Source organism: Capricornis sumatraensis, chromosome 2 (assembly GCF_032405125.1).
Source record: "Capricornis sumatraensis isolate serow.1 chromosome 2, serow.2, whole genome shotgun sequence".
Taxonomy (NCBI): domain Eukaryota; kingdom Metazoa; phylum Chordata; class Mammalia; order Artiodactyla; family Bovidae; genus Capricornis; species Capricornis sumatraensis.
This window is the reverse complement of record NC_091070.1, coordinates 17,402,615-17,430,428: the sequence shown is the minus strand read 5'-3', so window position 1 is coordinate 17,430,428 and position 27,814 is coordinate 17,402,615. Positions and strand designations below refer to the sequence as shown.

The 27,814-nt window shown below is 39.1% G+C and overlaps 1 protein-coding gene across 2 annotated transcripts in view; it reads left to right on the top strand.

Annotated features, from left to right (window-relative positions):
* The window catches only part of LIN52 (lin-52 DREAM MuvB core complex component), a 118,722-nt gene extending 91,146 nt beyond the window's left edge, over window positions 1–27,576 (top strand). For both annotated transcript variants that reach the window (XM_068965091.1, XM_068965092.1), the window contains exon 6: window positions 25,600–27,576. In XM_068965091.1, the coding sequence (XP_068821192.1) occupies window positions 25,600–25,655 (56 nt within the window). In that variant the 3' untranslated portion in view covers window positions 25,656–27,576. The remainder of the gene's footprint in view (window positions 1–25,599) is intronic.
* The last annotated feature ends 238 nt before the right edge of the window (window positions 27,577–27,814 follow it).

Sequence of the window (27,814 nt, the reverse complement as noted above, 5' to 3'; positions counted from 1 at the left end):
TGGAGAAGACTCTTGAGAGTCCCTCGGACTGCAAGGAGATCCAACCAGTCCACTCTGAAGGAGATCAACCCTGGGATTTCTTTGGAAGGAATGATGCTGAAGCTGAAACTCCAGTACTTTGGCCACCTCATGCGAAGAGTTGATTCATTGAAAAAATCTCTGATGCTGGGAGGGATTGGGGGCAGGAGGAAAAGGGGACGAGAGAGGATGAGATGGCTGGATGGCATCAGTGACTCGATGGACATGAGTCTGAGTGAATTCCGGGAGATGATGATGAACAGGGAGGCCTGGTGTGCTACAATTCATGGGGTCCCAGGGAGTCGAACACGACTGAGCGACTGAACTGACTGACTGACTGTGCCTCATTTGTAAAATGGGAATGGTAAATGGCACCCATTTATAGGATATTGCAATGATTTTAAATAATAATGGGTTAAGTGCTTTGAATAGCACCCAACATATAATCACCATTAAGAAATGTTAGCTATTGTTCAGCACAGACTCTTCACTGGGTGCTCTAAATTTTGAACGATGTAGAATAAACATGTTAACATTACAGTGATGCCCAGTTAGGTGGAATTTAGGGCTGAGCAGGTTCTAATAAAATGTGGAGTAGGTTACAGTTCGTTTTGAGCAAGAGGTGAGAAGTGTAACATCAAGTCAGTACCAAGGAAAGATGGCACTAGTTAGAACAAGTAAGAACTTTGCTTTGCAGATACAGTAAGAATGTAAGGATGTGTTCAGATCAGAAAATGATCCTACTCAAATGGCTACACAGGACTGAAGGGCAGCAAAGTAACTAGTGAGACAATTATGGAGACTTTTACGATCTCTGTGAGAAATTATACTATACACATCACTCTTGTACTGAGTTTCTGAATTTTTTAATCTCTTCAAAAGATGAGACTGCAAAAAAGTGAGCGTTACTAATCCTGTATGAAGTTGTATTTAATAAATACATATTGAATGAACCAGTTGACTTCCCTGGTGATCCAGTGATTAAGACTGTGTTTCCAACACAGGGAACGCAGGTTCAGCCCCTGGTCAGAGAACTAAGATCCCACATGCCACATGGCATGACCAAAAGAACAAAATAAATTTAAACATTTTTGTTTGCTTACTATTATTTATTTATTGAAGTATAGTTGATTTATAGTATTGTGTTAGCTTCAGGTGTACAGCATAGTGATGTAATATTTTTGTAGATTATATTCCAATGTAGGTTATTATAAGATAATGTATATAATTTCCTATGCTAAGCAGTATATCTTAGTGTTACTTACCTTTTTTATTGATTTCTTTTTTAAATTTATTTTTAAAATTTTTATTTGGAGGATAATTACTTTACAATGTTGTGTTGGTTTCTGCTGTACAATAATGTGAATCAACCGTAAATATACACGTATCCTCTCCTTCTTGAGCCTTCGTCCCACCACCACCCTCTGATTCTACCCATCTAGGTTGTCACAGAGCAGCAGGCTGAGCTCCCTCTGTTATATAGCAGTTTCCCACTAGCTGTCTATTTTACACATGGTAATGTATGTATTTCGATGCTGCTCTCTCAATTCGTCCCACCCTCTTTCCACTATAGTGTCCATTGTGTGCGAAGTCCATTATCCACATTTGCGTCTCCAATCCTGCCCTGCAAATAGGTTCATCAGTACCATTTTTCGAGATTCCATAGATTTAAAAAAATCAGTATTCTTCTTACCTTCAGAGACTAGCACAGTAGTGGGCACATGAAAAGTCTACAATTAAATGCTTTTGTGTAAATGAAATTATCTACATTGTTCATGATCTGTGTTAGGATTGCTAATGCAGTTGTTACATTTAACCAGTTATTCACATGTACTGAGGATTACTTAGTTTTCATAGAAATCTTAATCTTTCAGTCCATGAATTTTGATAGGTTTAAGTATATAGCTTTGTTAAATGCATTAAATGCATTTAATGCATTTGCATTAATCTAATGTACTTATATTAAATTTAATTGCATTCTGACTTCCTGGGATGAATATTTAGTCATTAAACAAAAGGAACATTTTTCAAATAGTTATTCATAATATCTAAGTAATCCAAGTACCATTTTAATTCAAAATATATACAGTGTCTTTGCTTTCAAAAGTACATTATAAATACAAATTCTGATATTAATCTGAAATTAAACAGTTGAATTTAATGAAGTATATTTTTTCTTGAAGTATATTTGATTTTTTAAAATCAGAAACAATTATTGGTTAGATTTTCAGTCAGTTCTTTACCAAGAACAAAGCCAGGAGGAAAGGGCTATTTTCCTTTGTCCCTCAGGGTAGAGGTAAAAACTGGATGCCGGAGCCTTTAGTAGAGAAACCCAGGTTCTGTTACCTTGTTTCTTCACTGTGTGGAGTCTCTTTATCATGAGTTTCACTTGAATTCAAGGGGCTTTTTATACTTCTGAACTTAATGTTTGCACAGCTGTTACACACCACTGATTTTAATGAAAACAGCATTATTGAGATATTTTACACAGACTGTAAAATTCATCCATTTGAAGTGTACAATGAGTTTTTATTAGGTTGGCACAAAAGTAATTTTAATTTTTACATTGTTGCAATTTGGCCTTTGATATTGAAATACATTCTAAATAAATTTGGTTATGTTATACATCATTTTAATATGTATTTCTCACTTTGTGTTTTTTTGCTAATGACTTATCACTTGCTGTTTATTTTCTGTTTATTTTAGACTAGGGAAAAGATGTTAGACAAATAGCAAATTCGAGCAGTTTTCTTTCTCTTTTCTTAATATTTTATTGAAGTGTAGTTGACTTACAGTGTTTCACGTGCATGCCTAGGTGATTCAGTCATACACATACACATATATTATTTTTCAGATTATTTTCTATTACAGGGTATTGTAAGGTATTGACTACAGTTCCATGTGCTATACAGTAAACCTTTGCTGCTTGTTGCATATCTATTTTTTTAAATTAGAAATCTAGCATTCTGTTATACTAAGTCAACTAAGTGGAATCAAAATGTTATAGATTTTTTTAGTTGGGCCAAAATTCATAAGTTTTCTAAAGTATATGTATTATACATACTATTTATGTATATATGTGTATACAAAAGGTTTTCTACTACATCAAGCAGTTTTCTTATTCAAGTTCAAAATGGGTGATAAAGCAGCAAAGACAATTCACGACATCAACAGCACATTTGGCCCAGGAACTGCTAATGAACGTTCAGTGCAGTGGTGGTTCAAGACATTTTGCAAAGGAGATGAGAGCCTTGAAGATGAGGAGTGTAGTGGCTGGCCATCAGAAGTTGACCACATCCGAGAGGATCATCAAAGCTGATCCTCTTAAACCTACAGGAGAAGTTGCCAAAGAACTCAACATCGATTCTATGGTCATTTGGCACTTGGAACAAACTTGAAAGGTGAAAAAGCTTGATAAATGAATGCCTCATGAGCTGACCAGAAATTAAAAAAAAAAAAAAAATCATCATTTAAAAGTGTTATGTTCTCTTATTCTATGTGACAATGAACAGTTTCTCAATCAGATTGTAACGTGAGATGAAAAGTGGATTTTATACAATAACAGGCAACAACCAGCTCAGTGGTTGGACAGAAAAGAAGTTCTAAAGCACTTCGAAAGCCAAACCTGCACCAAAAAAAGGTCATGGTCACTGTTTGGTGGACCCGCTGCCCATCTGATCCACTACAGCTTTCTGAATCCTGGCAAAACCATTATATCTAAGAAGTATGCTCATCAAATCGACAAGATGCACCAAAAATTGCAATGCCTAGAGCCGGCTTTGGTCAACAGAAAGGGCCCAACATCATACAACCAACACTTCAAAAGTTGAACAAATTGGGCTATGAAGTTTTTCCTCATCCAGCATATTCACCTGACCTCTCAGCAACTGACTACCACGTACTTCTTCAAGCATCTCAAAACTTTTTGCAGGGAAAATACTTCCACAACCAGCAGAATGCAGAAAATTCTTTCCAAGAGTTCATTGAATCTCAAAGCATGGATTTTTATGCTACAGTAATGAACAAATTTATTTCTCATTGGCAAGAATGTGTTGATTATAATGGTTCCTATTTTGATTAATAAAGATGTGTTTGAGCCTAGTTATAATGGTTTAAAATTCATAGTCCAAAACCACAATTACTTTTGTACAACCTAATAGTATATTCACAGAAGTATGCAACTGCTGTGACAGTCTAATTTTGGAATATTTCCATCACCCTAAAATGAAGCCACATAACCATTAGCTGTCACTCCCATTCCCCCAGTGCCACTCTCCATTCAGCCCTAAGTGATTGGTAACCTACTTTTTGCCTCTGGATTTCATTCCTTTTTATTGCCAAATAATATTCCATTATATGGCTATGTCACATTATTCATCAGTTGGTGGACATTTGGGTATGTCCACTTTTTGGCTGTTATGAAAATGCAGCTATGAACATTCATGTGCAAGTTTTTGTGCCATCATTTTAAACTTTCTTTTGATGTGGGATGTGTTTGTGTAAGTTTTGCACTGGACTCTGGATATACTTTTTTTTTTTTCTAGTAACTTTTATTCTTTTTTTTTTTTTTTACTTTATTTTACTTTACAATACTGTATTGGTTTTGCCATACATTGACATGAATCCACCACGGGTATACTTGAGTTCCCAAACGTGAAACCCCCTCCCACCTCCCACCCCATATCATCTCTCCTAACTAGGTGTAAGTACAATATATATCACCCAATATGTAAATCAGTTCAGTTCAGTTCAGTCATTCAGTCATGTCCGACTCTACGACCACATGGACTGCAGCACACTAACCTTCCCTGTCCATCACCAACTCCTGGAGCTTGCTCAAACTCATGTCCATCGAGTCAGTGATGTCATCCTCAGCTGACAGTGGTGATACAATCTTATCCTCTGTTGTCCCCTTCTTCTCCTGCCTTCAATCTTTCCCTGCATCAGGGTCTTTTCCAATAAGTCAGTTCTTCAAGTCAGGTGGCCAAAGTACTGGAGTTTCAGGTTTAGCATCAGTCCTTCCAATGAATATTCAGGACTGATTTCCTTTAGGATTGACTAGTTTGATCCCCTTGCAGTCCAAGGGACTCTCAAGAGTCTTCTCCAACAACACAGTTCAAAGCATCGATTCTTCAGCATTCAGCCTTCTTTATAGTCCAGTAATATCTAAAATTTTGCTTAAACTTAGAGATAACTTAACCATTTATTGATCTCTCCTTTGTATTCTTGAGTCACTCAGAAACTGAGTAAGCAAAAACTTATATAAGTCTTTTTGATTTCATCATTCTCAGTATTGGATTCCATTTCAAAGGACTCTAGAGTTGGATATTTTATATCTTGAGCTAGGATGGAGAATAGCATTTTGTGAATCTGTTTGCAGTTGGCTGACTGTAATGGCTAACTGACAGCAATAGGTCATACCCTCTTTTTTGTTTCTTTGTTTTTCCTGTGCCAGGTCTTTCTTGCTGCGCATGAGTTTTTTCGCTAGTTGCAGTGTGTAGGTTTCTCTCGTTATGGAGCATGGGCTCTAGAGAGTGTGGGCTCAGAAGTAGCGCCTCATGGACTTAGTTGCACCATGGCATGTGGAATCTTAGTCCCCCAACCAGGAGTCAAACTCACATCCCCTGTATTGGAAAGCAGACTCCTAACCTCTTGGAGCACCAAAGAAATCCCATGTTTTGTTGTTATTTTTAACCTTGGTCATATATTCTTATTTTGTTTTTGCATAGAGTAAAACTTTGAAAGAATAGAATGCCTCTGGCACATAGAGATTCATTTCTTTATTGACATTTAACCTCAGAGATAGATAAATCATTGATTATACAGATGAAGTGAATGTACCCAGTAACTCAAGCTGAACTTGGGCAATCATTAAGAAGGTAATTCAAAGAATGTGATTAATGTTAGAAATATTTAAGTGTTTTATTCACATTGTCTTCTGGCCTTTGACTCAACTCTGGATTTATTAGAAATAATACTCCTCAATCAAATCAGAACTAGATTACTAGGGACTTAATAAATAGTCTTTATTTAAAATAAACTTTTTAGCATGCTTCTCTACTGTCTAAAAAAATAAGTGTTAGGTTTGTTTGGTTAAAGGAATGCTAGTTTATTAGAACCAACATGAATAGAGAGGAAAAGACTAATCTAAAATGTGGTTTTTAGGTGGAATTAGTTCAGATTGATCTTAGAAGCACAGAATTTTTAACTCATTAAGGTAGTATCCTCCACCCTGGATTTCATAAATTATGTCTTTTGAATAAGAAATAAAAACGTTTAAAACTTTTAAGAGAGGAGAAGGAAATGACAACCCACTCCAGTATTCTTGCCTGGAAAATCCCATGGACAGAGAAGCCTGGCAGTCTACAGTCCATGGAGTCACAAAGAGTCCAACATGACGTAGCAACTAAACAACAATATCTGTTAGTTAATTTGGTGGGGGGAAATTCTTTCACAATGTACTGTGCTTGAAATATCTTACAGTTTTATTTGTCAACTATACCTCAGCAAAGCTGCAAAAAATTTTTTTAATAAATTTTAAGGGAATTCCCTGGCGATCCAATGGTTAGGACTTCACAATCTCGTTAGTGACGGCCCAGGTTCGAACTTTGATCAGGGAACTAAAATCAGCCAAAAAAACTTTACCAAATAAAACTTTTAAAATAAATGCATAGTAAATGTTCCATTTTTTCAAAAATCTTGTGAAAACATCAGTCTTAAAACTCAGCTTGGGAACAAATCACTTGACTTAATTGTGGTTTGGTTGTTGATGGTCACGACTTTTGCTTAACCAAATATGGTGAATAGTTATAATTGGTTTGTTTCTTCCAGATTTGCATAGATCAAATTTGTGACTTGTTTAATTTCTTAAAGCAGGGCCATTTCTTTTACTACTTTGGTAGCCACAAGAAATCCCAACCGGTCTTGGGAATTAAGATAGTACTTAGAATTTATTCTAAGATTTATTTCATAATGTTCACTTGCATTTTTACCCCAGTGGCTTAGTGGAAAGCATTTAAAAAGAGCTGTCCTTAGTTTGCCAAGTTGTTCCTAGATACTGTATTCCTAAAGGATCAGTTCAAATATCACTCCTTTTCTAAAGCTTTTCCTGTCCATCCAACCCAAACCTTCTGCAGCTTTGATTGACCCCATGTCTGTCTCTGTAATGTATTGTATACTCCTTTTATAGCTTGGATGACATTACTGGATAATTACTTATTTTCCAGTCTGTCTTCTGTCAGATTCTCAAATTTAAGGACTGTATTATAACCTTAACACTAAGTATAATGCATGGCATTAGAAATTGAGCTGAAGTTTTGATAAAAAATTCTAATCCTTGGCTGAATTTTAATTTTTCCCTTTGTGGCTCATAGAGAAGATAGTGTCACTTTTCTGCATTTAGTTTTATGGTAAGAAGTATGCTTTATGATCATAATTTTAACCAATTAAAATTTTATTAATAATTCTTCTAGTAATGAATTAGAACTGGAGACAAAATCAAAGAGTCTGGGTAAGATAGGTTGCTGTTGTATTCAGTTGTGTCTGATTCTTTGCAATCCCATGGGCTGCGGCCCGCCAGGCTCTTCTGTCCATGAAGTTTTTCTGGCAAGAATACTTGAGTGGGTTGCCATTTCTTCAGGGGATCTTCCAGACCCAGGTATCGAACCTGCATCTCTGGTATCTCCTGCATTAGACAGGCAGATTCTTTATCACTGAGCCACCTGGGAATCCCAGGTAAGATAGGTTAGTGGTCCTCAAACTTTGAGCTTGCATCAGAATCACATTTAGAAAACTAAGATCAATGGCATCCAGTCCCATCACTTCATGGCAAAAATAGATGGGGAAACAATGGAAACAGTGACATAGTTTATTTTCTTGGGCTCCAAAATCAACTGTAGATGGTGGCTGCACCCATGAAATTAAAAGATGCTTGCTCCTTAGAAGAAAAGCTATGACAAACCTAGACAGAATATTAAAAAGCAGAGACATTACTTTGCCAACAAAGGTCTGTCTAATCAAAGCTATGGTTTTTCCAGTAATCATTAATGGATGTGAGAGTTGGACCATAAAGAAAGCTGAGCGCCGAGGAATTGATGCTTTTGAACTGTGGTGTTGGAGGAGACTCTTGAGAGTCCCTTGAACTGCAAGGAGATCCAACCAGTCCATCCTAAAGGAAATCAGTCTTGAATATTCATTGGAAGGACTGGTGCTGAAACTGAAGCTCCAATCCTTTGGCCACATAAGGAGAAGAGCCAACTTACTAGAAAAGAGCTGCCACAACTACTGAAGCCTACACACCCTAGAGCTCATGAGCTGAGATGAGAGAAGTCACTGCCGTGAGAAGCCCTCACACCGCAAGGAAGAGTAGCCCTACAACCAGAGAAAGCCTGCACACAGCAAGGATGACCCAACGCAGTCAAAAGTTAACAAATAGATAATCTTAAAAAAATAATAATAATGAGCATGTCATAAGAACTTGTTGATTAGTTGAGGAAACAAGTTTAGAACTCTGACCTTTGATTTTTGTGGCAGTGGTCTAGTACCTATAAAATGCTTCTTTTCTCTTTCACTTCTTTATTCGCTTGAGTGCAAATAAAGTAAATGAAAAATCTGTTTTAAATTTAATTATTAAACATTATAGTAAATGTTTATATACTGTCTAACCAGATTTCCCCTTATACTTTGCCATGTTGATCACACATAAGTTGTTTTTAAGATCTTAAATTATCACCTGGACTGTCAATGAAAGAGTGTTTTTTCATTCAGTATATGCTTACTCTAGGGCTTCCCTGGTGGATCAGTGGTAAAGAATCCACCTTCAAATGCAGGAGACGTGGGTTCGATCCCTGGGTTGGGAAGATTCCTTGGAGAAGGAAATGGCAAACCCACTCCAGTATTCTTGCCTGGGAAATCCCATGGACAGAGGAGCCTGGTGGACTATAGTCCATGGAGTCACAAAAGAGTCAGACACAACTGAGTGATTAAACAACATGCTTATTATGTTAACTATATATAGATTAAACTCTATATATACTTATTATATATAATCTATATATTAAACTATATATATAGTTATTATATATAGATTAAACTCTGGAGTTTCCGTGAAGTGGACTACTATATACAGTATAATGTAATTTTCTGGCTGAGGATATTTTTATGTTCTAATTCACAAATGTAAATAAGATTTTTCAGAAATATCAAAACTGGATATTTGAAAAACACAGAAGGTTAACTAGCTGTAATTTCAACTCACAAGTAAACTAAAAACTACCATATTGTTAGGGACCTGGGCCTTTGACCCCTTTAATCAACAGAAATTGATACAAGGCCAGATAAGAATTCTAGTCAGGGCGTCATTAGGGCTGTGCTGCAGCACGAGGTGGGGGGGGAGCAAGGAGCAGGTACTCTTGCTCTCTCCCCAGAGGAACTGCTTGGGTCCTTAAAGGGGATAACAGCAGGGGCAGGTCTGTGGACTGGGCAGGAGGCATAGCTTAGGTGATCTGCCCACTCCCTGGTGACGCTGTGTGCAGGGATCCTGCACAATACCCTGCTTTTGCTCTCAGCCCCTCAGAAATGGCACTTGGTCCCAGGTCCTTTTTGTATCCTCTTTTTCATAACTGCCCCAGCTGTGCACTCCTGCAATTGTTTTCAGTCCATTATTGTTGCTTTGTATTCTGTTGCTCAGAAAGATGTTAGTCCAGGTGCAAGCACTCTGGTTCAAGGTCCCAGGTCCCTTTAACATGACTGCCTAGGTAGACACATCATACAATCAAGTTCTCACCTTGATGTAACCTTCTTTTGTAAGAAATTCAGGGGTTTTCCTGGTGGTCCAGTGGCCAAGAATCCACTTTGTAATGTAGGGGACTCAGGTTCGATTCCTAATTGGGGAACTAAGATCCTGCATGCCATGGATATACTAAGCCCGTGCACCACAACTAAAGATCCCTCATGCTGCAGTGAAGATCAGAGATCCTGCTTGCCACAACTTAAGACCTGATGCAGCCAAATAAATAAATAATGTTTTTTTAATTCATAATCAAGTGAAAACAGTAATTGTTGTACATTTGTACTACTATATGATTTTAAAGGAAAAAGATTTTTAAGCCTTGCTGCATGAATATTATCAGTGAAATTGACTTGGTCGTGTCCGATTCTTTGCGACCCCATGGAATTCTCCAGGCCAGAATACTGAAGTGGGTAGCCTTTCCCTTCTCCAGGGGATCTTCTTAACCCAAGAATCGAACCCAGGTCTCCTGCATTGCAGGTGGATTCTTTACCAACTGGGTTATCAGGGAAGCAAATACTATGTATTGGGTATTTTTTCCAAGTCATTTAGGGAAAATATCTTTAAAAGTCTCTTCCACTGATGAATTTATTGTCTGGTCAAGTTGAGAACATGAACCATACATATGTGAAACTACATTGCAAACAGTTAAAATCAAATTATCAGAACAAGTAGTTTGTTTTAAATTGGAAAAATCATCATCTATGAAGTAAGAGTGATCCAGTTAAAGTAGGATTAGGGAGGTCATCATTTATATTCACAGCTGTTGATGGTGTGAGGGCAGACTAGCTGAAATTTAGCTAGACTAAGTGAATAGGCCAGAGAAGGCGATGGCACCCCACTCCAGTACTCTTGCCTGGAAAATCCCATGGACAGAGGAGCCTTGTAGGCTGCGGTCCATGGGGTCGCGAAGAGTCAGACACGACTGAGCGACTTTCCTTTCACTTTTCACTTTCATGCACTGGAGAAGGAAATGGCAGCCCACTCCAGTGTTCTTGCCTGGAGAATCCCAGGGACGGGGGAGCCTGGTGGGCTGCTGTCTATGGGGTCACACAGAGTCGAACACGACTGAAGCGACTTAGCAGCAGCAGCAGTGAATAGGCTTCCCTAGTGGCTCAGACAGTAAAGAATCTGCCTGCAATTCGTGAGACCTGGGTTCAATCCCTAGGTTGGGAAGATCCCCTAGAGAAGGAAATGGCAACCCACTCCAGTATTCTTGCCTAGAGAATTCCATGGACAGAGGAGCCTGATGGTCTATATAGTCCATGGGTCCCAAACACTCAGATATGACTTAGCCACTAACAAACACTCTAATGAATGTTTAGATTAAGCTATTCATTTTTGTAACTTGTTAGCTATTGGACTGGTCTAGACCTTAAAGTTACTCTTACTACTGACCCTAAAGCTTTATTTTTATTTTATTGAAGTGTAGTTGATTTACAATACTACGTTAATTTCTGCTGTAGTGACCCTAAAGCTTTTTCAAATCAAAATATTTCAATTCAGAATTCAATAAATGAGTAACCAAGGACTTATTCTTTCCACCTCCCAAAGAATTTTGTAGGAGCAAAATGTTGAGCAAGAGAGCTGCACTTGTAGCTATTTTATGAATAAATTGAAAATAGTGCTCTTAGATTTGTCAGTGTGGTTCCTTAAATAATTAAGAAAGGTTAGAAGGCAGCAGGTTCGTATCATTAGGCTTAACCTGAGGAAGATTTGGTGGACTTTAAAAAATGTTATCTGCTTTTGATTGTTTGGTCATGTGTAATTTGTTCCTCATCCAAGGAATTTAATGATGGAAATAAACATTCATGACATAAAAACTCACCCCCTTTCTCAAGCTTTATCTGTCTATCCATTTCCAAACCCTCTGTATAATTAATTGTCGTCATCTCTGTTCCCTGGCCTACTCTTCATTGTATTATGATATGCAGTGATAATGAGAAAAGGCTATATTTCCAGAAAAGCAGTTGGTGAAGTTTGCTTTTTATTATGAAGATTTTGCAAACGTTACTAAAGTAGTGAGAATGCTATAATGAATTCCACATACCCATCCCCAACTTCAGTCAGCTTTCTGCTATTCTTGTTTTATGTCTGCCCTCTTATATCACACTTTTGTTGTGGTTGTGTTGTTGGCTGGAGCATTTCAAAGCAAATCCTAGTGCCATGGCATTCATAAGTACTTTAAGTATGTATCTCTAACCAAGAAGCCCTTTTAAAAAAACACACAATTATTACACTAAACAAAATAAAATAATAATTCCTTAATAACATAATCCTTGTCCAATTTGGCTAAAAACTGTTTTTCACAATTGGTTTGTGTGAGTTGGTATCTGGAGAAGGTCTGCGCATTTGCAAATGGTTGACATCAGACTTCAGCCTCTTAATCTTCTCTATAAATAGGCACTCCCTGTTCTTCTAGAGCTCCCCCAACCCTGCCAGTGCTATTTAATTGTTGAAGAAACTAGATTGTTTGTCTGGGAAGATCTCCTGCATTTTAAATTTGGATGATTTTTATCCTAGTTGTAGCATTTCACACTTTCCTTTTTTTCCCCCAAATTTCATGCAGTCTAGTAGAGTTAGAGAATGAAGTGATTTTGGAATCCGTCTTTTTGGAAAGAATGGTTCATACAGGTACTTGCTATTGCTGCATATCAGAAAGCATAAGACCTTCATTTGTTCCAGTTTCAGTGAGGATCATTGGGTTTAGGTGGTAAAATAAAAATGGTAATTATCATCAGAAGCTATTTGGTTTTCCTGAAATAGAGTCCAGAAAGTAAAGGCAGGAAAAAAAGATTGGTTTTTCCCCTCTTTTACTTACTGATTTTCAGAACATGAGATGAGTTGAAATAACTAAGGACTTTTAAGAAACATTATAGGTATTCATATTTAACATATTTCTAACTAATATAATAATTATTCTTTCTGACAGTCAGAACTGTCCCATCTTTAGTTAGTGGACACCCCTTTTTGTTGACTCCTGTGTTGTTTGATGTGACTTTAGTAATATTTGGTAACTTCCTTCCTTTTAGCACGTCAGGATATTCTGTGTTCGTTTACTTCTTCAGACTTGGAATCTCATCCATATCTCCAAGTAACCTTGGTTCCTTTTAGTAGAAATCTAAGTATTAATAGTATTCATTAGTACTGAACTGTCAGGCTTCTGGGCCTTTTCCATGGACAGAGTTGGTAAATGAGTGTTGTTTTGTTTTTTAAAAGAAGAAGAAGTTGTATTCCTACTAATATGCCTAGTTCAAATTTAAAATGTTTAAGGGTATTAATTGATTTTTAAAATTTTTAATTATATTGAAGTATGGTTGATTTACAGTGTGTTAGTTTCAAGTGTATAGCGAAGCAATTCAGTTATACTTTCTTTTGTAGATTCTTGTTTTTATAACATTTTTGACTTTGATTTTTTTGAAATGTGCGGGCTTCTCATTGCGGTGGCTTCTCTTGTTGCAGAGCACGGGCTCCAGGGCATGTTGTCTTAGTAGTTGCAGCTCCGAGGCTCAATAGTTGTGGTGCACAGGCTTAGTTGCTCCATAGCGTGTCGGATCTTCCTGGATCAAGAATTGAACCCATGTCTCCTGCATTGGCAGGTGGATTCTTTACCACTGAGCCACCAGTTCAGTTCAGTTCAGTCGCATCCGACTCTTTTCAACCCCATGAACTGCAGCACACCAGGCCTCCCTGTCCATCACCAACTCCCAGAATTCACCCAAACCCATGTCCATTGAGTCGGTAATGCCATCCAACCATCTCATCCTCTGTCGTCCCCTTTTCCTGCTGCCCTCAGTCTTTCCCAACATCAGGTTCTTTTCCAATGAGTCAGCTCTTTGCATCAGGTGGCCAAAGTATTGGAGTTTCAGCTTCAACATCAGTCCTTCCAATGAATACCCAGGACTGATCTCTTTTAGGATGGACTGGTTGGATCTCCTTGCAGTTCAAGGGACAATCAAGAGTCTTCTCCAGCACCACAGTTCAAAAGCATCAATTCTTCGACGCTCAGCTTTCTTTATAGTCCAACTCTCACATCCATACATGACTACTGGAAAAACCATAGCCTTGACTAGACGGACCTTTGTTGGCAAAGTAATGTCTCTGCTTTTTAATATGCTGTCTAGGTTGGTCATGAGTTTCCTTCCAAGGAGTAGCGTCTTTTAATTTCATTGCTGCAATCACCATCTGCAGTTATTTTGGAGCCCAGAAAAATAAAGTCAGCCACTGTTTCCACTGTTTCCCCATCTATTTCCCATGAAGTGATGGGACCGGATGCCATGATCTTAGTTTTCTGAATGCTGAGCCACCAGGGAAGCCTGCAATTTAAGATTTCTTTGTGCCTCATTTGTATCTTTAGGATATCTACTTGTAGGGATATAGTCAGAATATGTCTTTTAGAATTATTTAAACTTGTACTGTGTGGTTATGCCAAATTTCAGAGATTCGAGTTATTTCTAGTTTATTTCCATTTTTAGAGATTGCTTTTTTTCTATTTAATGATTTTTTTTTTTTTGGCCATGCCACATGGCTTGTGGATCTCATTCCCTGACCAGAAAACTAACCTGTGCCCCCAGCAGTGGAAGCACAGGATCTTAACTGCTGGACCACCAGGGAAGTCCCTAATGTATTTTTTTAATGTATAAAATATTTATATAGTGTCCAAAAATAAAATGTATAAAATAAAGTACAAAGTGTCTGCTTCTACCTCTGTCCTGCCCTCTGGTCTTTTTCCTCTCCTAGGTAACCATCTTTATTAGTAAAAAGTAATACTAAACTTTATCTTTCCATTACTTCTTTTGAAAATGTAAGTAAATATACCTATGTATTTCCCCATGTCCTAATTTTCCACATAAGGTAATCTACTATACACACCTTGGTTTTTTCCTGCATATTTCCAGGGCAACATGTTCTGCATATGGCTCCATAGCAATGTATAGTCTCTTCTTCATTTTTACAGCTGAACAGTACTCTATAATAAGGAGTCCCCTCCGTAAAGATGGACATTTGGGTTGTTTCCAGTCTTCAATTATTGCAGATAGTGCTGGAATGAATAGGAATATGAATACCCTATTTAATATTTTTGTTGGTTTACCTTTGGATAGCTACCTAGAAGTAAAATTGCTGAGTTAAAGGGTATAAAAAACATAGGTAATTTTACTGGGGCAAAATTTCTTATACACAGTGTTGAATTAAGAGTTGAAACGGAAGTAGAGTTCCTCTTTCCTCATATATGAATAGATTGTTTCAGTAGATATATATAGCTGACCACCTACCACGTGCCTGGTATTGTTCTGGTTACCGAACAAGATAGAGGAGTCTCCATAGAACTTCATGGAGCATGAAGGTAAATAAAGTTAATTTCAAATTTTGGTAAGTGCTGTGAAGGAAGTAAATGTGTTGACATGAAAGAGAGTAACCAAGAGTACTCACTTTGGATAAGGTGGCCACAGAAGGCCTCCTTAAAAGGTGACATTTGAACTGAGATTGGACATTAAAAAAATGAGTAACATTGCCATTTATAGACTTTCCTACTATGTGCCAAACAATATAAAGGCTTTTCTTACCTCATTTTGTCTCACAAGACTCTGCAGTGTCTATTTTATAATTCCCATTTTATGAATGAGAGAATTGATGCTCAGAAAAATAATTTGCTTGAGATCTTAAAACTTGTAAATGGGGAGCTGGGATTTGAATCAAGGCTAGACCCATCTAATTCCAAAGCCAGACAAGAGAAATCCTTTTTACTGTATACATTGTCTCTCTTTACCAGAAAGAAAGCAGAGAACACCGAGTTAACATTGTAAATGGTTTAATCTCTTGTTTTCACTGGCAGAAATACAGTGTTTTGTTGTCTTTTTTTTCCTGTTTACATTTACTACTGAATGACTACAAATACATGTAATCAAAATACATGTGCTTATTTTCTGTGGGAGTATTTTTTATGTAAGAAAATAGAAAAACATGTCTTCTTGTCGAAGTTAAGTAAAAAAATTTCAATATCTGTTTTTATTGTTTTCAATTTAATTATGGTTCTCTGTTTAAAATACTGTAGCAAAAAATATCCCCCAGATATTTCTAGCCTATTAAAATGATGCCCCTTCTAAGTATCCTATTTATTTATTTCACAAATATTTGTTAAAATCTATATTCAAGGTATTTTGTAGTGTATATTTGAAATAACTTCACTAAATGAAATAACCAAAACATGCGAGGTTCTGTAAATAGCCATTAAATTTTAGGGGGAAGTTTTTTTCTTGTACCAGCACTTACTGAACACCTAAATGTACCATCTTAAGTCTTACAACAACTGACTCAGGTAGGTACTAAACCCCCATTTTACAGATGAAGAAACTGAGGCATAGAGAGGCTACATAATTACCTGAGATCACTATCTAATAAGTGATAGATTCAGACCTAAAGTTCAAATCCTTTGCTATCGTAAGTTTTTCTGTATCATATATAATATATTAAAAAGTCCTATCAAACAACAAGGAAGTAGGGAAATATATTTTTCCTTGCTGGTGAGTTAAGTCCATACTACCATCCTATGAACCATGCGTGAAGATACATAGACATTTTCTTTGGTGTCTTAAACTGAAACTACCTGCAGTTAAAACTCAAGATTCTAATTATACAAACAAGGCCACCTCTAACAAAATTAAAATAAAATTACATTATCCCCTGGCTTAAAGAAAAATCCTCCAGTAACTACAGAAGTGCTGTGGTATGAAGACAGCATCTTAAATCTCCATGTAAGTCATACACAAAGTGTTATTGCGGTGAAAAAATAGTGGCGTGAATAATACCTGCTCACAGCCCAAGACACTTGATGTATCTTGGACCTCAGTGTTTGTTGGATTTTGCAATTTCATGAGCAAGATTTGTATTTTTTTTAAGTTCTATATTTCTATGTGTCCCACTTGATGTTAAATCTGTATTCTTAGATTGTAGCGTTCCATTAAAAAATATAAATAATATCAGCCCCTCCTCCCTCCTCCCCCTCCCCCCACACTCATTTTGTATAATATGGTAATGATATCACCGTAGCAGTAATTACGGGTCATCTTCATTTCTTTCATCTCTGCCTGTTCTGATGGCTTCATTCCTTTGACGGAAAAGATTTGGCTCTGGGTGCTATGATTATTTTGTTAAGCGTTATTCGAATAGACAGGAGTGAGAGAAATTAATCAATCCAAATGCAATTAGCATCATGTTTAACCCAGTGATGGACGTCTCAAGGTGAAACAGCTAGGGGAGTTTCAGACATTATTATTCAATCCAGTGGTTCTTATCTAAATTATAATCAAGAGAGGTTTTTATTGGCCTCGCAGTGTGAAGATGTAACTCTTTCCCTGGCCTGGGGGTCAGGAAGACTGGGGCCTGCATCCTCTGTAGACTTTTGCTACTGCCAGCACCCTGAGGTGGGGATGAGTAGGAAAGTTTCTTAATGTCCAAGCCCTTTGAAATTTATCTACGGTGGGATCCTGGTCTGATTTTCCTGAGAGTGGGATATTGGCTGTGAATAAATTACTCTAACTTGGGGCAAAATATTTTGTGTCCTGATGAAGTCACTTTGACTAGTCACTCTTTCTTAACCTTTACATGATAGATTATTATTGCCATACTTACTTTATGAATGAGGAAATTAAGGCTGTGTGAATCTACTAGCCTTTGGTCATAGTAAGTGTTTCACCACAATCTATATTAAGTACAGGCCCTGAAGTGTGAATGTTCTGTGAAAATTTGTGAGCATTTAATAAAAGTTTGCCCCAAGAGTATTAATCCATTGTTTTGATCTCATTGCCTTTCACTCAGTGGAGTTCGCCCTTGGAAAGGGAACCAAGTGAAATAGGCCTGTGGGCCCTCTGGAGGGGAAACACCACAAACAAGAAGTTGTTAGGTCTCATTTCTTGAACACAGATCTTTGGGGCCGCTTGTTGTTTTGGTTTATTGTTTAGTAGGGAGAAGGATGATAAAAAGGATTGAATATTTGAAATCTTGTCTTGTTTTGCTTTTGAAAGAGGGCAGTACTGGGAGAGTTGATGGAGAAACACAGGCTTTTGCTTGAATACATTTTTCAAATACCTGACAATTAAGATTCTTCTACTTCTGCTTTCAATCTCCAGGCATCATGGCTGACACTTCCCATATTTTATGGTCCTGCTTGATGTTTTATATTCTGAGAATAAATCTGTTGGCTGGATATTTCTGTCTTTTTTTTCCTCCATTGTGAAAAGGCATTAAAATTATTTTCCATATTGGAGCTGTCCAAATGCATTTACCTATATGTTGAGTCCTGGCTTTTCTTTTTTATATTACTTCTAAAACAGTCTCTGGAAATGACCCCTTACTGAGTTGAAAAAAAAAAAATGTTTGACATAAAATTATCTTTTTCTGAATTCAGTGGAGAGAACACGCTTCTTAACCAAGCCACCCTTTTTGGAAGAAAAAGTCCTGTTAGAGAGACAGAACACTCTATAGAAACAGAATCTGGAAAGTTTGCCCCCAAAAGGATTTTTTGAGAATTCTTAGGATGAAGATTTTCATAGTCAATGATAAGTTTGGTCACAGAGGCACCCAGGCTGTTCTTTCCTTAGATATGTATTTCATTGTCCTTTTGAAATGCTTATGCCCAGGGAATTTTGGGCAAAGGCCTCTGTCTGCTTTCAAAGTCTGCCTTTATATAGAGAAAAGAGAGATTTCTACCACATACTCTTACTTGGGTTGACTCTCCCCTGAGTTGATTGAGGATGGTCTGTGGACCTTATTACAATTCTACCATTTTCTGAGGGCCACCAGTGTTCTAATGAGGTCCTAGGACCCCTTCTCATCCAGGGACTTCATGCCCAGTTCATAGCACCTTCTGTTCTTGACAGTGGCCCCAGCCCTTGCTGCTCTCACATCAGAGGCATTATAAAGTACTTTGTCCTTGACTTGAATTATCGATCACTTAGTGGTAGGTTTTGTGTGGAGGTCTGACTGGAGCATGGTGAGGTATCTCAGCCTCACAGCCTGCTCGGGCACTGCTCTGCTGTGTGCCAGCTCTATGCCAGAGTGACAGGAAACCCTCCCCTCCCCATTCCTGTGAGAGAGACATCAGCTCTGTGAATCACATCAGTTTCCTTTGTTCTCCTCTGATGTACCAAGATACCCGTGAACTGCTAGCTAACTGTCTCCAAGGCCACTTCTCATTTATGTGAATTTTCCCTCATACCTAGAACCTTGTAGGTCGGGTCTCTACGTGACTAAGCTGTTGATCCACCGCCTTCATGCTTCTCTCCTGCACAGTGCACACTGATGACTACCAGGTCCCTCTTCATTGTTAGAACACTTTGAACCAAAAAATATTTGTTAAAGAAAAGTCAAAACTGTAATCAAAACCTATGGCACATCATTTCCACTAAGTATCTTCTATAAATCTAGTTAAATAGATAACCATTTAACACATTGATTTAAACCAAATTAACTAGGGTTTTATGTGCTCCTTTTTACTAGAAGGAGCTGCTCATACAGTTAAGGAAGGTTGCTGCCCCAACTAGTACCCAGGTTTGAGCCTCCAGAGTAAACCTGTTACACAAATGCAAGACAGTTGTGTTTCCTTTCATGTTTGAGATCTTTTAAAAAATAAATAGTTCTTCCCGTTTTTGCCACTCCTGATGCTGCTTGTATGCTCAGTCGGGACTGACCTGGTCCCTCTTTTGTGACATGGCAGCTGAGGAGATGCCATTGTTCCTTGTGGCCAATGGATGCCCAAGGAAGGAGTCATCATATTAATGAAAACTAAGAACAGTCATCGTGTTAATTTGAAGGTGGCAGGGCAGGACAGTTCTGTGGCACACAGATTAAGCATATACCGCTTAGTTAACTAATGAAGGTTTACTATGAAAGATAGGGTTTGTCAGTCAGGTAGATTAGATTCCGATTTAATGGGCAGCCAATTCATGAAGCAGACACACTGTAAGAGCAAAATAACTTACAGGAATAGGAAAGACAAGAGCTGAATGAGCACGCCACTGAGGAGGAAGGGGGGACTGTCATAGAACCAGAATTCTGCCCCGTTTGTTGTCCATCAAAACATAACATTGGTCATTTAGGGTTTTTTGTTTGTTTGTTTTAAAGGAATATGCTCTTGTACATCACCAGTTACTTGAAGTGCAATTAAGAAGTGAGAAAGGAGTACACGAAAGAACAGAGAAATCCGTACTGTACTAGCCAAGATGTAGTCGGTGTGTTCCAGCAGCAGAGGGAAGTATCTGCTTTGAAGGGAACTTGCTCTTTACTCCAGAAGTCAGTTCCCTCAGACCAAGAAGACATGCTCAGCTAGAAGACTGCAGCTCGGTTCTCCCACGTCCTCACTGCTACAGTATGGCTTTTTCTATTTTTTCCTGTATGCCTTCCTCACTCTTTACTGTACTTCAATTAACTGGTGATGTGGATGAGCATATTACCCACCCCCTTAAAAAAAAAAAAAACTAAATACAATGTTATGTTTTGATGGACAACAACTGGGGCAGAATTCAGGTTCTGTGACAGTCCCCCTCCTATCCTCCATCAGTGGCGTGCTCATTCAGCCCTTGTCTTTCATATTCCAGTAAGTTATTTTGCTCTTACTGTTTAACAGAAAACAAACAAAAATCCTTGCATACAATTCTCCTGTTCAATTGGAGAATTTTTAAAATATTTTTCACTTTATCACTGTGAAACCCAAGGCGGTTTTTAACTTTTTTGTACATTAGCTGTTATGTGTAGGGCAATCTGTCTTAAAGCAGGGATAAATTGCTGTAAGAGAAATGAATCCTTGATAATTTTCCCATTAAGCATCTTGTAGCTTAAATAAACTTCCTGTTTGAGATGAAAGAAAGAGTCATATAGTAGCTAGCATTTACCAAATGCCTGTGTGACCCTTGTATTAACCCCACCTTGAACAGATGAGGTGTTTGAAACACAGAGAGATGACTCTGGCGACTTGCCCATGGTGGCTCAGGCTCAGTATGGGAGCTGGGATTTTGAATCCGAGCCTGGCGAATGCTAAAAACCCTGCTCTTGGGAATTCCCTGGCAGTCCAATGGTTAGGACTCCATGCTTGCACTGCTGGGAGCCTAGGTTCAGTCCCTGGTCGGGGAACTAGTCCCGAAAGCTGCATGGGCGGCCAAAAAATTAAAACATATAAAAGCCCTGCTCTTTTCACAACACTATGCTGTCCCCTTTGTTTCCTGGCCACTCATATTAGAGTCTCCTGAACAGTCTGTTGTTGCTCTACAGGATGTGAGAGAACCAGTGAAAAGTAACTCTCTTCCACCTCACTAAATTTTTAATCATATTGAGGCACAGAAATATTTAAAATAGTTTGCATTAGAACTGAAAACCAAATGCTGTGAGTTTCTTCCATTTCATTAAAAGTTACTTAATCTTTCGATTGTTTCCTGTCTTAAAGCCAAGCAGAATTTTATCAGGCAATTGCCTCAAAGTTATAATCTGGAAAATCTTTCCGTAATGAAACCCATATGTCATGGGCGAAAGGTGCAGAGCCCTGGCAGAGAGGGCTGGTCTCGTGAGAGCTTGTGCACCCAATCTCGTTAACCAGGGTGCCTCTGGTAATCCCTCATCCCCTCACTGGTGAGAAATCAATCTGTACCACTGAAATCTTTTTCAACCAGCCACTAGAAAATTTACTGCAGAGAAGGCAGTTTGGGGATAGTCATTGTGGAAAGGGAGCCAGAGGCAAGGCTGAGTGTAGGCTGGAGGAATTGGAGAGTCTAGAGAAGAGATTACATTCAAGCACACACCACCTTCACCGCAAGCAGGATGGAGCCCTCCCTTCAGCCCTGACCTCTCTAACGTGTACCCAGGTATTTACAACTGCCACGAACCTGACAGCCCTAGGGAACCTGTGAAAGGGTAATAGAACCGACATCAACCTGGAAGTTGATTTTAGTTTATCCATTTGTTGTCTTTAAATGTGTACACGTTGTCCCCTGTCGCTCACTCTGCAGCAGTTCACATGTTCACCCTTCGGTGAGTCTTCATTGTGGCTTTCTCAGTTTATGGTCTGTGCCCAGCCTAGCAGGGCCCGTAAATCACAACTTGATGTGGAGGTCGTGCTTCTCTTCTGCACAGCATACACTGTGGTGGCTAAGGACCAATGGATCCCTCTTGGCTTAGTGATTAGACTGTGGTAGCAGTGTTGCCTTTCTGTTGAGTCTTATAATCCTAGAGAATTAATCCCGAACTAGATGATAGTTAAGAAATGGTGTTGACTCCAGATAAAATTCTAGCAATTTTATTGTCCCCGGGACAGTCTTCTGAAACATTGTAGGGGGAAAAGAAGCAGGAGAGAAGGCAGAAATCAGAATTGCCAAGCTGAGGAGCGGATAATCTTACCCTGACTGTTAATGCAAGGATTATACTGAGAAGAAGGGATGGAACTAGGCAGGAGGACGTAGAAATACCTTCATCTCCTCTGTCAGCAAGCTGTCGTCTTCTCTAAAGTTTTTTCCCCAACCGGATTTGAGATCCTTGGTGGGAGTAGTAAAATATATTTACATATAAAATCGTACTGGAAGGTGTGTGCGTGTGTGTGTATAAGAGGAATACGGAATAGTAGCAGAAGGCTGTCTCTCTACTCCTAATGGGATTTTGTAGCAGCATGTGCGAGTTTGTTTCAGAAGTCAAAAATGAACAGATGTTGGTATAAATTACCTCTGTGTCTGCTGTCTTGCAAATTAAAAGCGCGGTTGGCATCACTAAACAATTTCACTAGGTTTGGGGGGTGCGGTTAGCAGGCGGTGATTACTGTAGCAGGTCGGTAAGAATCTTCGTACTGCAGTAGAACAGGAGAGCCAAGGATAAAGAGATGAGGAATAAAACCAGGGGTATATGAATTAATCAGAGATGTTAACATCGCTGATGACAAGAGAACAGGCGGGCACGTGCTCTGGAGCAGCCGCTGACCCACAGCAATTTCTCTGTGCACAGAAAGGGGTTGGTGCTTAGGGTGTGATTTATAGGGCACAGCCCTCTTTTAGGGAGCAGCTATGTCAGGAATTCGTATATCTCCTATATAGGACCAGCGAGTAGGAAAACTTTCTCCCCTCCCATGTAGAAGATGATGTCTTTTGAATTACTTCTACTTTTACGGTGGTTTTGCTGCAGCTCTGTGTACTTAGATTAGGTTGAAGGGGGAGGAATGATTGAGTGGAAAGGGGGTTGTTAAAAAGGATTGGTTAAATTCAAGGAGAGCTTGCCACTGAGAGACTTTGGAATATCCGTTTATTTCTCTTTTTAAATCCTTTTGATCCCTCGAATAGATTGGATCTTGTAGAATTTTAGGTCTTAAAATATTGGTCATTTTCCCATTTGGGGAAAAAACAGTAAAGAATTGGGTTATATGAAGTGCAAGAGGCAGAAATAATTAGTAAGATCAGTACAGTGCTCTGAGCCTAGGATTTTTGGAACAAGGCTCAGTTCTACCCACTGAGTTTTTTTATTACCCAAGTCTGATTTCTAAAGCACCTGCTTCTAGCCGTACTGGAGGATCATTGGATGCTGTGTTTAAGGTCATTAGTAAGCACTGGAGAATAGACAGAAAACCTATCCAAGGAGGAATAAATGATGAGACCCACTCTGAACAAAAGTATAAGTAGTCATTTCCTACAGGATCAGGCTGAGGGGAAGATTCCAAGAATTGGGATGTTTGAGATTGCTAGTCTGCCTTATCACAATCCCCTCACTTATTCACTCAGGAAATACTGCATACAGGGGAAGAAGCAGACTACCAACTTCCTCTGAAAGGTGATGTGTTAATAATACTACCACTGCACTAAGCGTGATCATGGCTGAATACCCAAGAATGCAGAGCAGGTGGCAATAATATGCTACTCATTTTACAGATGAGGAAACAGGCTCAGAGATCCTACCCAACTCAAGGTGTCATCCAGCTGCCAAATACTAGAATTGGAACTTAATTCAGAGCCTGTATTCTCTGAAAGAAGTCCATGCTGCCTCCCTTGGTCAAGAAAACACTTGTTTGGATTTCTACTAGAGTAGTTAGTCCTGTGCCTGGATCTCTCCATAAATCTGGTATTACTTTCATCAAGGGAAATGACTTTTCCTGCCAAACAAGCAAGGTAAATTTTAAAAGAGTCCCACAATGTAGAGAGTGGAGCAGTGAGGGTCACTTAATAAGTCTTACTGTTTGTCTGTGAAAGGGAAGGAAACTGACTTTACTGTGTGCCTGCTTGGTTCCAGTTCTTTTGTGTATCATCATTCATCTAGCCAGCATTTATCAGCAGATACTGGGTTCAGTGCTGTGCTGGGTACTGGGGATATAAACAATAGTAAAATACTACCTCTGCCCTCAGTTCTTACATTTCCATGAAGGAAGACAATCATATCAACAAGTAATTGCAAGTCTTATAGGAACTTTGTATGTATGGAGTTCGGCATAAACCCACTGAAGGAATGGTCAGTTTGATTTTGGCCAGGGTAGGGTTGTGGACACATGGGATAAGACCCAGCACTGGGGCTTCCATTCCTAGTTAATGGGATTTCCTTTTCCTTTGTTGGAGCTTTGAACTTGAGAAAGATGGGGAATGAGTAGACTACCGTTACCTAAAACTTTCCTGTGGTTACAAAGTTTGTAGTGTTTTATTTATTTCTTGTAGAACTAAACCAAGAGCTATTCAATATGGGTGGTAGGGGTGGGAAGTGGGCACCCGTCATCTAGCAGCATTTGCTCTGCTGGGAAGGAAAGCACGGAGCTTAGGGTAAAGGTCCTTCAGCAGGTGCCTCCCTAGTCATCTCTCTCCTTTGGCCAAGATGGAGACATGTCCCTGGGAGGCCAGAGGGCACTGCAGCCTGCTGTGTGTCCACTGTGTGGTTCCAGACTTCCGGACTCCACAGCCAGCTATAGAAAACTTTCAGCACGGTTACATCCATTTAAGAGACATAAAAAGAGGATCCATTTAAGAGACATAGGGATAAGGATGAAGGGGATTATGCCACATATGATTTTTGAGGATTTGCTTGACCGAGCTAAAACTGGGGGCTTCTGGAGTAGGTCTTGTAATTGAGAAATGTTTTACTTTCATTTTCAGAGCCTCATATGTAGGAAAGTAGCTGTATAAACCCTCTTGTAACTACAGCATTCAAAGATTGATGGTGCTGAAAGTCAGAGAAAGACACATAAACCTTGCCTGGCTATATTAAATATCTAAGGACTGACAATACCAAGAGAGAGAAGACCAAAGCTCTATAAACCCTACTTTATTACTCCATCCACAGATGAACTGCACTGAGGGAATATAAACCTTGTTATATTACAGTGTCCAGGGACTACCACTCCTGAGAGATGGGGTAAATGATCTCTAATTTTGATTTGAGATTATAAATGTCCAGAGACCAACAATCTAGAAAAGACTGTGATCTTGGTTGGATTTTAGCCTCCAGAAGCAAACCTCCTGAGACAGTGAACATGAGTCTTAGGTTACATTCTTGAGGGAGAGGGGGATTTGGGGGGAGCTCCCTGGTGATTTTTTTAACAGGGTAAATGATAAAGATTTTCCCCAGTTGGCCTGCACCTTATAGTAATTACCAACTTCAGGACAGTGTTGGTAATCACTATAGTTGTCAAGAGTGGTTTGTGTTTCCCTCTTTTTGGAAGTTAGTAGGGATGGAATCTGTTAGGATAGCAACTTTGTATACAATTTATGTCATTGTGCATTCTCAAGTCTTCCTGTGAACCCTTTTTCAGAGTTTAGGTATTCATTGACCTTTCATGTACTTTGTGATTCCAGCCAGAGAGATGACACGGGGGAAATTCCTCAACATTCTAGAGAAGCCCAAGAAGTAGCAGCTGCCTGTGGACAGGATGTCCTGGGGCCTGGAACCATGCGTCCTTCCCAGTGCAGCTCTGAAGATGCACACCTCACTGCTTCCTGACCAGAGGCCGGAGGGTGCACTCCAGAATTCACCCTCTCCCCTGCTTCTGGCACTCTGCGCCTCTGAGGATGTTTGGCAGCAAGAGAAGAATCTGTTCTACCCAAGGATCGGTGCAGTTATTCCATCAGCTTCCAGACTTTGACCGTCTCAACCTCGGATGCTGGTGACACCAGAGAGCATATCATTCTTAAAGGTCAAAGTCCTGCTTTCTGATTTCCAGAAGTGATTCAGGAGCTCCAGGATCTTACAGTTGATTTGATTCAGTGATGGCAAAGTCAGTTGAGACATGTTGATTGGATGAGTTCCTTTGAATTGTACTTCATCTCTTAGGAAGTATTTATGATGCTAGGAGAACAGAGGCCAGTTAGATTCTGGACCAGTTAGATTCAGATCAGGGTGCAGTTTGACCTGCAAACCCACCAGTATATACTAGGTTCCAGGAATCCCCAGCTAGAGAAATGCTTTTGAAATTCTATACCTCTCATGATAGTTGCATCCCCCAATGCCTTCTGTTCCCCACTTCCAAGGCCCCCCCCCCCCGCCATGTGTCTGACTCCAGAGAGTGGGATCCCTGTGTACCAAGTCCCTCCTGGGATTAGCTTGTACAGTGAAAGGCGCATGCAGGGTTGCATTGGGTTCTAGATATCAAGACTAGCTTAAAGATGATGGAAAGGACTTTTGAGTTCTGCTTAATCTGATACAGATTCAAGTGAGAAAGTAGTTATGGCCTGAAAGATAGGAGAAGGGGATTGAGTGCAGGAGTTCCCATTTGATTAAAAACTAGAAATTGTAATTGACCTTAAGGGAATGTGCTGTGAAATGGTGGCAATATTTTGCCTGCCCCGCTATCCCATCTCCTAGCACAGATTAAATAGTTCACTCATATAACAGAAATACACACACACAAGAGAAAGAATTTCTTGACTCTACAATTCTTATGGAGCTCTTTGTCCATTATCTATATTAAGACCTGAAAATCTAGCCCATGTTTAAAATTGATTATAAGCATTTTCCTTATTTTGTCTTGTAAGTTAGCCCCCAGCTTCTGTTATTTTGAGAAGTTCACGGGCTTTCCTAAACTTTATGAAAAGAAGATCCATGTGGCAGTAGTGTGTTAGTGTTTAGACGCTAGGGATGTTGTGGTCAAGGTCTGGATGCTGACTGTCTGGCTAGGGCACAGCACTGCTCAGTTTAATAGCTGGTCCATTAGCCATTTTCTGACACTTGTGCCTTGTTTCCCATGCTAGAATTAAGGTTGGGTTTTTCTTTCATTTGCTTCCTTTGACCATCCATGCAGTTCTACTTATTGATCAGGGTGGGTGGAATTTAACACAAGACATTAAAAGAGAGTATGAGAAGGCAAACATTCTGTTTGGATGTGATATATAAGGTTAGGCTATAGAGGTGTTGATTTTAAGTAAAGCTTATCATTGACATTCCTTTGTCTTAAATGCGGTTAAAGAATGTAAAAGATGGGGAGAGAGAAGGAAGGAGGGCTGTGCAAAAAAATAATGCCACAATGTCAGATTCTAACTTTGCTCTGTTTTTTGAGAGTTGATGGTGTCAGGCACTTGTAAGTGCTTAGGGAAATTGAGAAATAGATGGAGAACATTGGGGTACCTCCCTGAAACCAACTCCAGTCTGTAAACTGGTTTTGGGGTCTGCTTTGGCCTCTTCCTTTTACTGTCATCTTATCCACCAGCACTTAATATACGTAGATGTTTTAGAATTGCAATATTTATTGGTTTTGTATTTGCTGTCCTTAGAAATGTTATTGATGTATTTTTATATTGATAATATAAATTTATGTACAATGTGCGCATGTATGTATTTTAGGGTGTTAGAGGATTGTACTTTGTGTATGGTGGTTTCTGTGTCATCATAATAAATATTCACCTTTTATTAGGAGAGTGAGTTTTTCCTTGAAAGGCCAACTTGTATATTTAAAGCACAGACCTCATCAGAAAGGACAGCTATAACAGCCGATGACCCACCGTCTTCCCTTTAATACCACGCTGGGCGCTGTGGGGCCTTGTGATCATCTACCACGTGGTCTCCAGCTACTAGCCA